Here is an 11,072-nt window from a genome sequence, read left to right as displayed (position 1 = left end):
AAAAATAACACACAAATAAGTTGTCATAGTGCTGAGCTAACAGCAAATATCCAGATTTCATTAGGTCTTATCCACATTTAAATGCCAAGCCCTTTTGTATAAGGCCTTGTTGGAGAGAGGCTAATTAAAAAGATTCTATAATGCAAGAATGTTACTGTAAAAAGACTCATTTGAGGTTGTTGAGACCGTTCTGAGGTTTAAATTCTAAGCAGGCTCGGATACTTTTCCAACAGGTCCGTTGCAAGTTCAATCTTTAAACTCAAATTTTTAGGCTCCGCTGCGCGCCCCGGGGGGCGGAGAATTCGGTCACGTGGGGCGGAGAACCTGGTCACGTGGGGCGCGCGCGGGGCCGGCCCCACCATGGCTGCCTACCTGCAGTGGCGCCGCTTCGTCTTCTTCGACAGAGAGACCGTGAGGGAGCCGGCGGGGCCGGATGGGACCGGCGCGAAGCCCTTCGCGCTGCCCCCGGGCATCGCAGTCTGCGACTCGGGCCGGGGAAGCCTCGTGTTCGGAGATATCCTGTGTGGGGCCGGGCGCTGCGGCCTGCGCGGGGCTCGGCCGAGCCGAGTCCTGGGCGCTGTGCGCCGCGGGCCGGGGGATATTCGGCCTTGGCAATGCGGCTGCTTTCCGCTCTCGGCTGTGCTTCGGTCACCCGGCACTTCATGTCTAGGTGCTCCGGGATTGCTCTGCCTGGAGTCAGCAAAAGGCGTGCAGATTCTTGTATGATTGGAGGTGTGGGACTTTTTTTTTTTTTGGTCCCCTTATGTGCCTTAACTGTGATCTAAATATGGAAGGTCAGATTTGGTTTTTGCCTCGCTCTCTTCAACTCAGCAGTTTCCAAGCTTACAAGCTAAGGGTAACGCATCTGTACCAGCTGAAGCAGCACAGTATCCTTGTTTCTATTGGTGAGGATGAAGAGGGTATTAATCCTTTGGTAAGTTAAATGACAAAGAGAGGAAAATTCATTTACAATACGTGCATTTTAGAACACGTATTGGGATGATCTTAGTTGCCCTTTCTTACTTAAGTAGCTTGTTCATTCTGGGTCCTGTAATATTATGATGCCAGGTGGTGGCCTTCTAATACTGCATGTTTTGTTTATTGTCATTGTAGGTGAAAGTCTGGAACCTGGAGAAACGAGATGGTGGTAATCCTCTCTGCACACGAATTTTTCCAGCAATACCAGGTAACAAGCCCACGGTTGTATCCTGCCTGACTGTCCACGAGAATCTTAATTTCATGGCTATTGGTAAGTAAAGCTGAACTGTAATAGTTTGAGAAAAATATAACAGTCCTTACTGAGAGGTAAGGAAACATGAATAGATAACACAATAATCAGCATAGAAGGTCCTGATGATCTTTCTTCTCATTTAGTTGTTACATTATTTTCACTGAGATACTGTGTATCTCATTCTATCCTAGAGCTCAAGAGATAAATGCATAAATTTAGCCCGACTGTATATTTTACACTAATAACTTTGATACTTGGAAGCACATATTTTTAGTTGATATCCTCTTTTCCCTGCCAGTTGGTAAGGCTATTTATTTAACTTAGTACTAAATTTAGGAAAAAACAAGAGTTTTGTGATGCCTAATGTTACAGAGATATTTCTTCAGGCATGTTATACAAGCCTTTTTTCAAAGAAAAAAGCAAATTTCCCTTTTTGGATTTAAGTGTTCCGTGGTAATGTTTCTTGTTTAGCTCTTCTGACAGAATAAGAGCAGTAATGTGAGATTACAAGTGCTCTCAGCTGCCTTGGTCCCTATACTGAAATCAAAAAGCTTTCCCTGTGTGTCTGGTGGCCTTCAGCCCTGGAGCAACTTACAAGACTGGAGCTATTGGCAAGCTATGAAAATTGGATGTTTTACTCTCTCTTAAAAAATCTCCCTCTGGTGTTTTGAATAAGCGAGGGACTTGAAATTATAGTTACAGTTGCAGTATGGGAAGGCCATTTGTAAAACAAAATACAAACAACAGTCAAATAAAATTAATCTGCATATGAAGTGTGGAAAGCAAGTTAACCCTTGCTGAATAGTGCTATCCTTTGTGATAGTTATGTGACAGCTCTGAACTGTAACAGGAGCAGTGGGGGGTGATTTGGTGAAGATTGACTTGGCATGGGAAGCTGTGCCAATCCCCTTGCTTTATACCGTGCTAGTGAGCATGGTGCTGTCACTGACTAGAGCTTCCCTAACTTTGGCTGGATAAAATTGCAGGTGTGTTGTATAAATAGTAGTTTAGCCTGTCTGCTGCACCAGGTTTTGCAGATGGGAGTGTTGTCCTTACTAAGGGAGACATCACCCGGGATCGGCACAGTAAGACCCAGATCCTGCACGAAGGCAGTTACCCGGTTACTGGCCTTGCTTTTCGACAGTCTGGCAAAACAACACATCTCTTTGTGGTGACCACAGAGAACATCCAGGTGAGAAGCTAGTTAAAAAAAAAGTGACCTTGACTTTCAAATTCTTATGGCTTCAGAGTCTTGTTCAGAGTGATCCCCAAACCCTTGAGTTTCCTCTGTAGTCTTATATGCTTTCAGTGAAAGACTATCCTCACCTGGAGCTGGACACTCACGGCTGTGGATTGCGCTGTTCATCTATCAGTGACCCCTCCCAGGATCTGCAGTTCATTGTGGCAGGAAATGAATGTGTGTACCTTTACCAGCCAGACGAACGTGGCCCCTGCTTTGCCTTCGAGGGACAGAAGCTGATTGTTCACTGGTATCGAGGATACCTCATCATTGTCTCCAAGGACCGAAAGACTTCCCCAAAGTAGGGCTCCTTGAAACAGATTAGTTCTTTTCACTCATGCAGCTTCATGCTTTTTCTCTTTCTCCTTGCCTGTGAAGCTTTGCTCCTGGGGGCAGATTACAACTCTGTCAGATATTGTTGAGATTCATCCAGACCCATACATTGATTAACTTCCATTGCGAGATTAGCGCAATTAAGTGTGCTGAATTTGTGGGACTATTTTCCAGTCTTATGAATTTCTGTAACAGGATGATGGAATTTGTATATAAATACATGATGGTTTCTCTCTGGATCCACTTAGTTTAATTGCCTAAATGAACTGTTTGTCTTGCTTTCTATACATCCCTAGTTTGAACAGGTATCAAGATTTCAAGTTATGTTCGTCGTGTTTTCTAAAACTTTCTTCTGCTCTCCAGGTCAGAATTTTCAGGGAACGAGGCACAGAATTCAGACAAACAAGTCCTGAATATCTATGACTTGTGCAACAAATTCATTGCATACAGTTCAATCTTTGATGATATAGTGGATGTCTTGGCAGAGTGGGGTTCTCTCTATGTACTGACCAGAGATGGGAAGATCCATGTACTGCAGGAGAAGGATACACAAACCAAACTCGAGGCACGTAAATTTGTTTTTTTATTACTCTCTGCCTTATGTCTGTAAGATTGTACTGGCTCTGCAGACTGAAAAACTGAACTGTTCAGGTAAGTGAATTACATAGCAAGTGACCAAATAGCTTTTCAGTATAATCAGAGTTGTAAGAGAGTTGGTAAAGGCCCAAGCTCACGTATGCACTAGGAAGAAGAAACAACTTGTTTTCCAGGTGTGTTTGAACTTGTTTTGTGGAGTGATATTTCTCTCATACTGCTCTTACCATGTATATAATAGATGCTGTTCAGAAAGAACTTATTTGAAATGGCCATTAACCTGGCCAAGAGCCACCACTTGGACAGCGATGGTTTGTCAGAGATTTTCCGGCAGTACGGCGATCATCTCTATAACAAGGGAAACCATGATGGAGCCATCCAGCAGTATATCCGGTAGGTGAGGGTCTTATAGAGCTGTGATGTTGTAGTACAGGTAGAAGCAATATAGACTTTGATTTCTGTTTCAGCCTAGGAAGAAAAATGGTCCAAAACAGAAAAAAAAGTATGACTTGAGGTGAAAATTGTATGTGTACAGAGAAAGATGTCAGTGGGACTAAAAGTCTTTGAACAAGTTATTTGAAAAAGCCTTGTTTTGGGGCTTACTGAAAACTTAATGTTCAATTTTTTAAATGCCACAAAGTGTTACATTATTGTGGAGCTGATGCTCGAGAGTCCCTGACATCTAGTGAGAGTCAGAGTATCTTACCTTGACCTTCTTTAACTATCACAGTAACTGTGACTAAACTGCTCCATGTTTAGAGCAAAAGCATTTAAGGCTGACTTGGAGTTATGTGACTGAAATGAAGGAAGATGGAGCTTTTGTTCCCCTCTTCTTTTGGCTTCCCAGTTTGTTCTGCTCAGAGCTTAGTCTGTCTTCTCACTGCCCCCTTTAAAGGAAGACTAACTCCTTGTATACTGTCATGGTCACCCTGGTCAAGGCCTTTGTATCAGTGTGTGTGTGCAGATGGGTGGTCTTACACTGTAACTAGTTGTTGCTTCTCATCTATAGCTGAGCAGTCCCAAGAGGGTTAGTGCCTGCTAAAGTTAAGGCATCTCTGTGCTCTGTTGTTAATTTCTCCATTTGTTTTGACTTCGTGAGCATACAATACCTTGTAACATTACTCTTCTCCTCACAGAACTATAGGGAAGCTAGAACCATCTTATGTTATTCGGAAATTCCTGGATGCTCAGCGTATCCACAACCTCACTGCTTATCTACAGATGCTCCACCTGCAGTCCCTGGCCAATGCAGACCACACTACACTTCTGCTGAATTGCTATACCAAACTCAAAGACAGCTCCAAACTGGAAGAGTTCATTAAGGTATTATGGGGACATGAAATCATGCTACATTTTTATGTCATCATAATAATTAAAAGGGGTAGTGGTGACATTGTAAATTCCATCCTATACAACTATTAAGAGAGAGAATAATGAATTTATCACTAATACCCCGAGTGGTAAGGTCTTTGCTCCTTTATTTCCATGCTCTTGCTTACATTCTCTACATTCAGATCTGGAATGTGTTTGATTCTGCCAGTGCAACTGGCAAGCAAATAAGAAGTGGTTACACTTCTTCCTTTCTGTATGGGTGATTTTTCCCTTGCATGAGAGGTACCAAATTGTCCCTGCTCATATTTTCCTCCTCTTACATAAATGATTACTGCTTCTAGACTGTTACAGTTTTTCTGAGGGACCGTCTCTCTGCTTTTGTTCTCTGAGACAAGTGAGAGTGAGGTCCACTTTGATGTGGAAACAGCTATCAAGGTGCTTCGCCAGGCTGGTTACTACTCCCACGCCGTGTACCTGGCAGAGAAGCATGAGCATCATGAATGGTACCTCAAAATCCAGTTAGAGGACATCAAGGTAAGGAGACATAACTGTGTGTTCTTCTTGGGGAGAATACCAATTCTCTAGCCTCCTCTTTAGTGAGAATACAATTTCACTGACCTCTTTGCTGAGGATAGCATGCTGATGAGAGCAGCAGCACCAATACTTGTTGCTGTTGATGTGATGCCTTTCTGCTTTTGGCTTGTGTGTTAGACTAGGTGTGGAAGTCAGAAGCTCTTGTTTTCTTTCCGATGTGGCTTTTTACAGTGCCCTTTAAGAGGAGGGAGGGTAGTTAGCTGGAGATTAATCTAAATATTTCCCCCAGTCTATAGCCAGTCTTTCTCCCTGAGGGGGAAAATGAGTAGGAATAGTGAACTAGGTGATAATTCAGAGCAAATGGTATTTGTGGCATACTCACAGCATGTCTTCAGTGCTTTCTGTTCTAACCTTACAGTGGAGAGCAGAGGCCAACGTTTTGCAATTGATTTGTTGTCTATCTTCACAGAACTACCAAGAGGCTTTGCACTACATTGGAAAACTGCCCTTTGAACAGGCAGAGAGTAACATGAAGCGATATGGTAAAATCCTGATGCACCATGTGCCTAATGAGACCACTGAGTTGCTGAAGATCCTTTGCACTGATTACCGTCCCTTGGGAGTTAATGAAGGCCCTGGGATGCTGGAAGGAAAAAAGGTATGGTTTGTGTTGACTGAGAGTTGCTGTTCTCTGATAGTAACTTGGCAGCAGGTGCTTCTGCATGCCTTGTGTTGCCAGCCTGATGTTTTAGGTATAGTGAGAATTACACCTAAATAAACTCTGCTGAGGTGAGACCCCACCAGGCATATTGTGTCTAGCTCTGGAACCCTTAGCAGAGAAGAGACATAGACCTTTTGGAGTGGGTCCAGAGGAAGACTGCTCTGAGGAAATGCTGAGTGAGCTGGTGTTGCTCAGTCTGGATAAGGGAAGGCTTCAGGGAGACCTCATTGCAGCCTTTCAGTACTCAAAAGAATTTTATAGGAAAGATGAGGACAAACATTTTTACAGGGCCTGTTGTGGTGCTACAAGAGGTAATAGTTTTCAAGTAAAAGAGGGCAGATTTAGACTAAATAGAAGGAAGGAACTTTTTATAATGAGGGTGATGAAACACTGAACCAGGTTGCCAAGAGAAGTAGGTGGCCTCATACCATTGAGTGGAAACACTCAAGTTAGGTTGGATAAGAACCTGAACAACTTGGTCAAATGTCCCAGCTCTTTGCAGTGGTATTGGACTAGATGACTTCTAAAGTTCTCTTCCCACACAAACTATTCAGTAATTCTATGAGAAGCCATATTCTGGTGGACTGATAGTCATAGAGGCAGGGGACCTCTTAAAGCTATTGCTCAGAATTGATCTTTGATGTTGTTGGCATCCTCTATTGTGCTGTATCTCTCCTGTCTTAGACTGGAAATGAACATTCCTCATGGCAGGAAGGGAGCTAGTGTATGGCTTAGACTGATGTACGTGCCTGTCTTTTTCTGACTGTTTTACAGGCTAATTCAGAGGAGTTCATCCCAGTCTTTGCAAACAACTCCCGAGAACTGAAAGCTTTTCTGGAGCACATGACTGAGGTGCAGGCTGACTCTCCACAGGGTGTCTATGACACTTTACTGGAACTTCGATTGCAGAACTGGGCACATGAACAAGATGAGCAGGTTTGAGCTCCTCCAACATTGTTTTGATAGAAAGATTTGGTGTCTCTGAGTCATACTTGCATTCCTGCAATGCCGTTTCCAACTGGGCATTGATAATGAGGCAATATATATATGCTGTGCTCGACAAATAGCACAGAAATTGGAAAGCAGCCTAGTAGCTGGGAGAATATTCCCTTCAGGATGGTTGAGCTTGTTTAGTTTGTATTTCATTTAAGGACAGATTTCAGACAATACAAAGCCTCTGTGAACAGATGCCTTGCCCACAAAATTATCTTTATTTGCTTGCCTAGATCTGTGAGGGTGTTGGCTGTTTGGGCCAAGAAAATCATGTCCAGTTTGCTTAAAAGGGCTAAAGAACAAAAACCAAAATTTGTCAAAGAGCTCCAGATTGTCAGGTCTTAGTGCAAAATAGTGTGGATGTAAGTGTGCCTGTGTTCCCCTTCTTGACCTCTCCCCCTTCTTTGTAGATCAAGGAGAAGTTGCACAATGAAGCCCTCACCCTCCTGAAGAGTGGGAGGTTCAAAACGGTCTTTGATAAGGCCTTGGTCTTATGTCAGATGCACAATTTCAAGGATGGTGTTCTCTACCTCTATGAGCAGGGCAAACTGTGAGTGTTAATCTTTGTCAGGATTGTTTTGGGTTTAAATCTTCAAAAGAGCTGAGCAGTCATTAGTTGCTATAAAGTTCTTTATTATAAAGGCACATCAGTCTCAAAAAGCAAAGAGTCCCAAGTGTTAAAAGCTTTCAGCACCAGCACAGAGTCCCAAATAGAAGTAAAGTCCTGATAAGAAGTAGAAACAGCTCCTGGTTTAAGGCCCTGAGAAGGCTGGAGGTGCAGCCTGGTATAGAGTCTTGAGAGTCAGATGCACTGTGGCCTTCCCTTCTTGTTCTTTTCTTCTTTTTCTTCTTCGTCATGTGGTGGTAGTGATGATGATGATGGTGGAGGAAGAGAGAGCAAACTCTCATTCCAGTACATGGATTTTTACTTACAAATTACCCGATGAGCTAAAAACACGAACCTGAAGCATTTCTTCTAAACCTATTAGAATTCTAGTTTTTTAGTAACAAAGTTTACATATAATCTACGCATGTGGACTATCTGTTCTGTTTGAAAAATGTAAGCAGTATTCCTAGAATATTTTTATTATGTCTGGAACTATGTTTTTGAGGTCTCACTGAGTGAGACTTGTTTTTGAGACTTGTTACCATTTTTGAGCTCTCGTGAAACTTGTTTTTCACTCTAAATTCTAAATATATATTCCTACTGTATTTTTATTATGTCTAAAACAATGTTTTTGATCTCTCTGTGAGACATTTGAGACTTGTTTTTGTTTTTGAGTTCTGAAGCTTGTTTTTAAGGCTTTTACTTCTTAAGGCACTTAAAACATATTCTTACTTACTTAAACTTAGTTCCTTACTTAAAACCTAAGCTTACACCTCTATTTCATATCTGTGTGGCTTAATATACTTTAATCCATCCAAAGGTTTTAATTTGATTCCTGCATTTGATCTCTCTGAGGAACTCAGAGAGGCCTCTGTTTTTCAGACTCCAACAACTCCTGTCTTTAGAGGCCTGTCCTTCCCCTGTTGCCCCCAGTGCAGTGATTTCTGAGCCATAAATGTCTGTACCGTTAGTGATAGTGACCTCTTTAGTGTCTCAAGATGGGAACGGTAGATGATTGCTCTGCAGAAATACCTCACTGTTGAAGCAAGGCAGTTACATAGAGTGAAGAAAAGACTTGTCTTTGACTTCTGAGTGAGTCTGGGGATTGCATGGCTGGGTGAAAACCTGAGGTCCCTGTAACAACTCGAAGGGCGAGATGGATTGTTGCAGCTGATGAGTCTTTCTCCCATAGTTTCCAACAGATCATGCATTACCACATGCAGAATGAGCAGTACAAGAAGGTGATTGAGGTGTGCGAGTTGTATGGCGACCAAGAGGCTTGTCTCTGGGAACAGGCGCTTGGCTACTTTGCACGGAAGGAGGAGAACTGCAAAGAGTATATTGCTGCAGTGCTGAAACACATTGAGAACAAGAATCTTATGCCTCCGCTGCTTGGTAATGACATGTGACACTCAACCCTCAGCCTCCCCAACAAAACCCCAACCCAAGCAAAAACCAGAAAAACAAAACACAAAAGACTCCAGCCCAGACTAGTTTGTAGTGCTTTATGTAGATCAGACATTAGAAGAATCAATTAAATTAGAGCCTACCATTTGAATTAATAGCCTGCTCTATAGGGAAAAACTATGTCAGTCACAGCTCCCTAGTTAGGGAGAAAGTTCTGCAGTATCAGTGAGATGTCTCATACATGATTTCTGTTCTGTCAGTGTGGGGCAGTGCAGGGCATGCTGAAACTCCCATTGTGCCTTGGTGGAGAGCCAGTCCACTACTAGATCCTTCCTTTGTCCCTTTTGGTCTGAGTTATCCAGACATGCTCCCAGTTGCCCATTTCTGGAAGAGGTCAAACTGAAAGAGAATCTTTAAGTGAGCTCTTCCGATTCCATGAGAATACCAGCTGTCTTTGCCTGTAAGTGGCCTGTCCCAGGAAAGCAGTCTGCCCTAGCAAAACAAGTATAGCTGCAGTTTTTGTGCTTGTGTTTAAACTAACATCTCAGTTGCTCTCAGTTGTGCAGACGCTGGCTCATAACTCCACAGCCACCCTGTCTGTGATCAAGGATTACCTTGTCAACAAGCTGCAGAAGCAAAGCCGCCAGATAGAGCAGGATGAGCAGAGAATTCAGAAATACCGAGAAGAAACTACAAGGATCCGCCTGGAAATTGAAGAGCTGAAAGCAAGGTGCAGGACTGTGTGCTGTCTTGTCTAGTTGCTGTTCTCTTTTAGTAAGGTAAAGTGTAGTTTGTCTTTCTCATGCTTCTCCATCTCATCATTCAGTCCTAGGATTTTTCAGAAGACCAAGTGTAGCATTTGCACCAGTGCATTGGAGCTTCCTTCAGTCCACTTCCTGTGTGGTCATTCCTTTCACCAGCACTGCTTTGAGAGCTACTCTGAGAGTGATTCAGAATGTCCCACCTGCATGCCAGAAAATCGCAAAGTGATGGATATGATCCGAGCCCAGGAGCAGAAGAGAGATCTCCATGACCAGTTTCAGCATCAGGTAGGGTAACATTGCCTATCTTACCAAGCTGAAATAAACAGAGTTTAGATTCATTTACAGACCTGTAAATGGAGGCTGGTAGAGACAGGTAAGGCTTACAAGTATTTTGTAAACAAGGTTATGTTAACTGGATAATGAGGCATTAGACCCTAGGCCGACTGCATTGTGTAAAGTGCATGAAGAGTCATTGGCTCTGTGAGGGTAAAAGAGAGAATCTGTTCTCACCTGACCCTTAGATGGGTCTCAAGACCTATTGGTCAGCATGACAGCTGGTCAATAGGTTGTATAGAACTAATTAGGGAGAAAGGGAGAAGAATAGTGTGAATTGGAATGGGGACAGCACCAAAATGTTGCATCTACCTTGTGTTGCCCCAGGATGAAGTAGGTAGTGAGTGTGAGAATGAGACATTAGCTGGAAAAAGTTAACACATGTGGAGACTAGAGCAGATGAGGCACTCAGCTTCTTGCTTAACTCAGTTGCTCACTACCTACTCCATGCATGGCTCAGAAGTGGGGTTGAAACAGGAGCTGGAATGCCAGTGTCAGAAAGTCTAGCAGGTTCTTGTGCTACACGCAGCCCTTGCATGAAATGAGCAGAGCCTGGGACTGACATGGGCTGCCCTGTCTCCTAAGCCAGAGGCTTCTAAGTGCAGGGGAAGAAAGGAAGGGGACTAGAGGCAAGAGGCTCTGGAGGCTTTTGCTGATGCTGCTGTTTTGCGTTTGGCAGCTCAAGTGTTCAAACGATGGCTTCTCAGTCGTTGCTGACTACTTTGGTCGCGGTGTCTTCAATAAGCTCACCCTCATCACGGACTTGCCCTCGGGAAAGACGGCTGCTACGATCGAGGGTGGCCTGCAGCGGGAACTGCTCATGCACACCAAGCGCAGTACCTGAGTGCAGCCCTGTGCACGCGCCCTCTCGTGCTGTACGGGGTGCCCCGCCGTGTCGGTGGCCGGGTGTGTTTGCTGGCGTCCCTTGATCCCAATAAAGCGGAGTGGCCGCGCAGTGCCGTCCCTCGCCTTCGCTGGGGCCC

General features: G+C 43.8%; 1 protein-coding gene across 1 annotated transcript; it reads left to right on the top strand.

The window, feature by feature from the left end:
- The first annotated feature begins 332 nt into the window (after positions 1-332).
- Positions 333-11,044, top strand: VPS11 (VPS11 core subunit of CORVET and HOPS complexes). Its single transcript, XM_056509507.1, has 16 exons — positions 333-523; positions 795-934; positions 1,114-1,249; positions 2,260-2,423; positions 2,525-2,772; positions 3,168-3,369; positions 3,640-3,791; positions 4,535-4,721; positions 5,121-5,264; positions 5,734-5,922; positions 6,760-6,921; positions 7,389-7,528; positions 8,778-8,980; positions 9,551-9,722; positions 9,819-10,041; positions 10,769-11,044. The coding sequence occupies exons 1-16, from the start codon at positions 361-363 to the stop codon at positions 10,931-10,933; spliced, it is 2,790 nt and encodes a 929-aa protein (XP_056365482.1). The 5' UTR covers positions 333-360; the 3' UTR covers positions 10,934-11,044.
- Positions 11,045-11,072: the final 28 nt, after the last annotated feature.

The sequence above is a fragment of the Oenanthe melanoleuca genome, chromosome 24, assembly GCF_029582105.1.
Source record: "Oenanthe melanoleuca isolate GR-GAL-2019-014 chromosome 24, OMel1.0, whole genome shotgun sequence".
Lineage (NCBI taxonomy): Eukaryota > Metazoa > Chordata > Aves > Passeriformes > Muscicapidae > Oenanthe > Oenanthe melanoleuca.
Note: the sequence above shows the minus strand (reverse complement) of the source record. Positions and strands in the feature narration are given on the sequence as shown.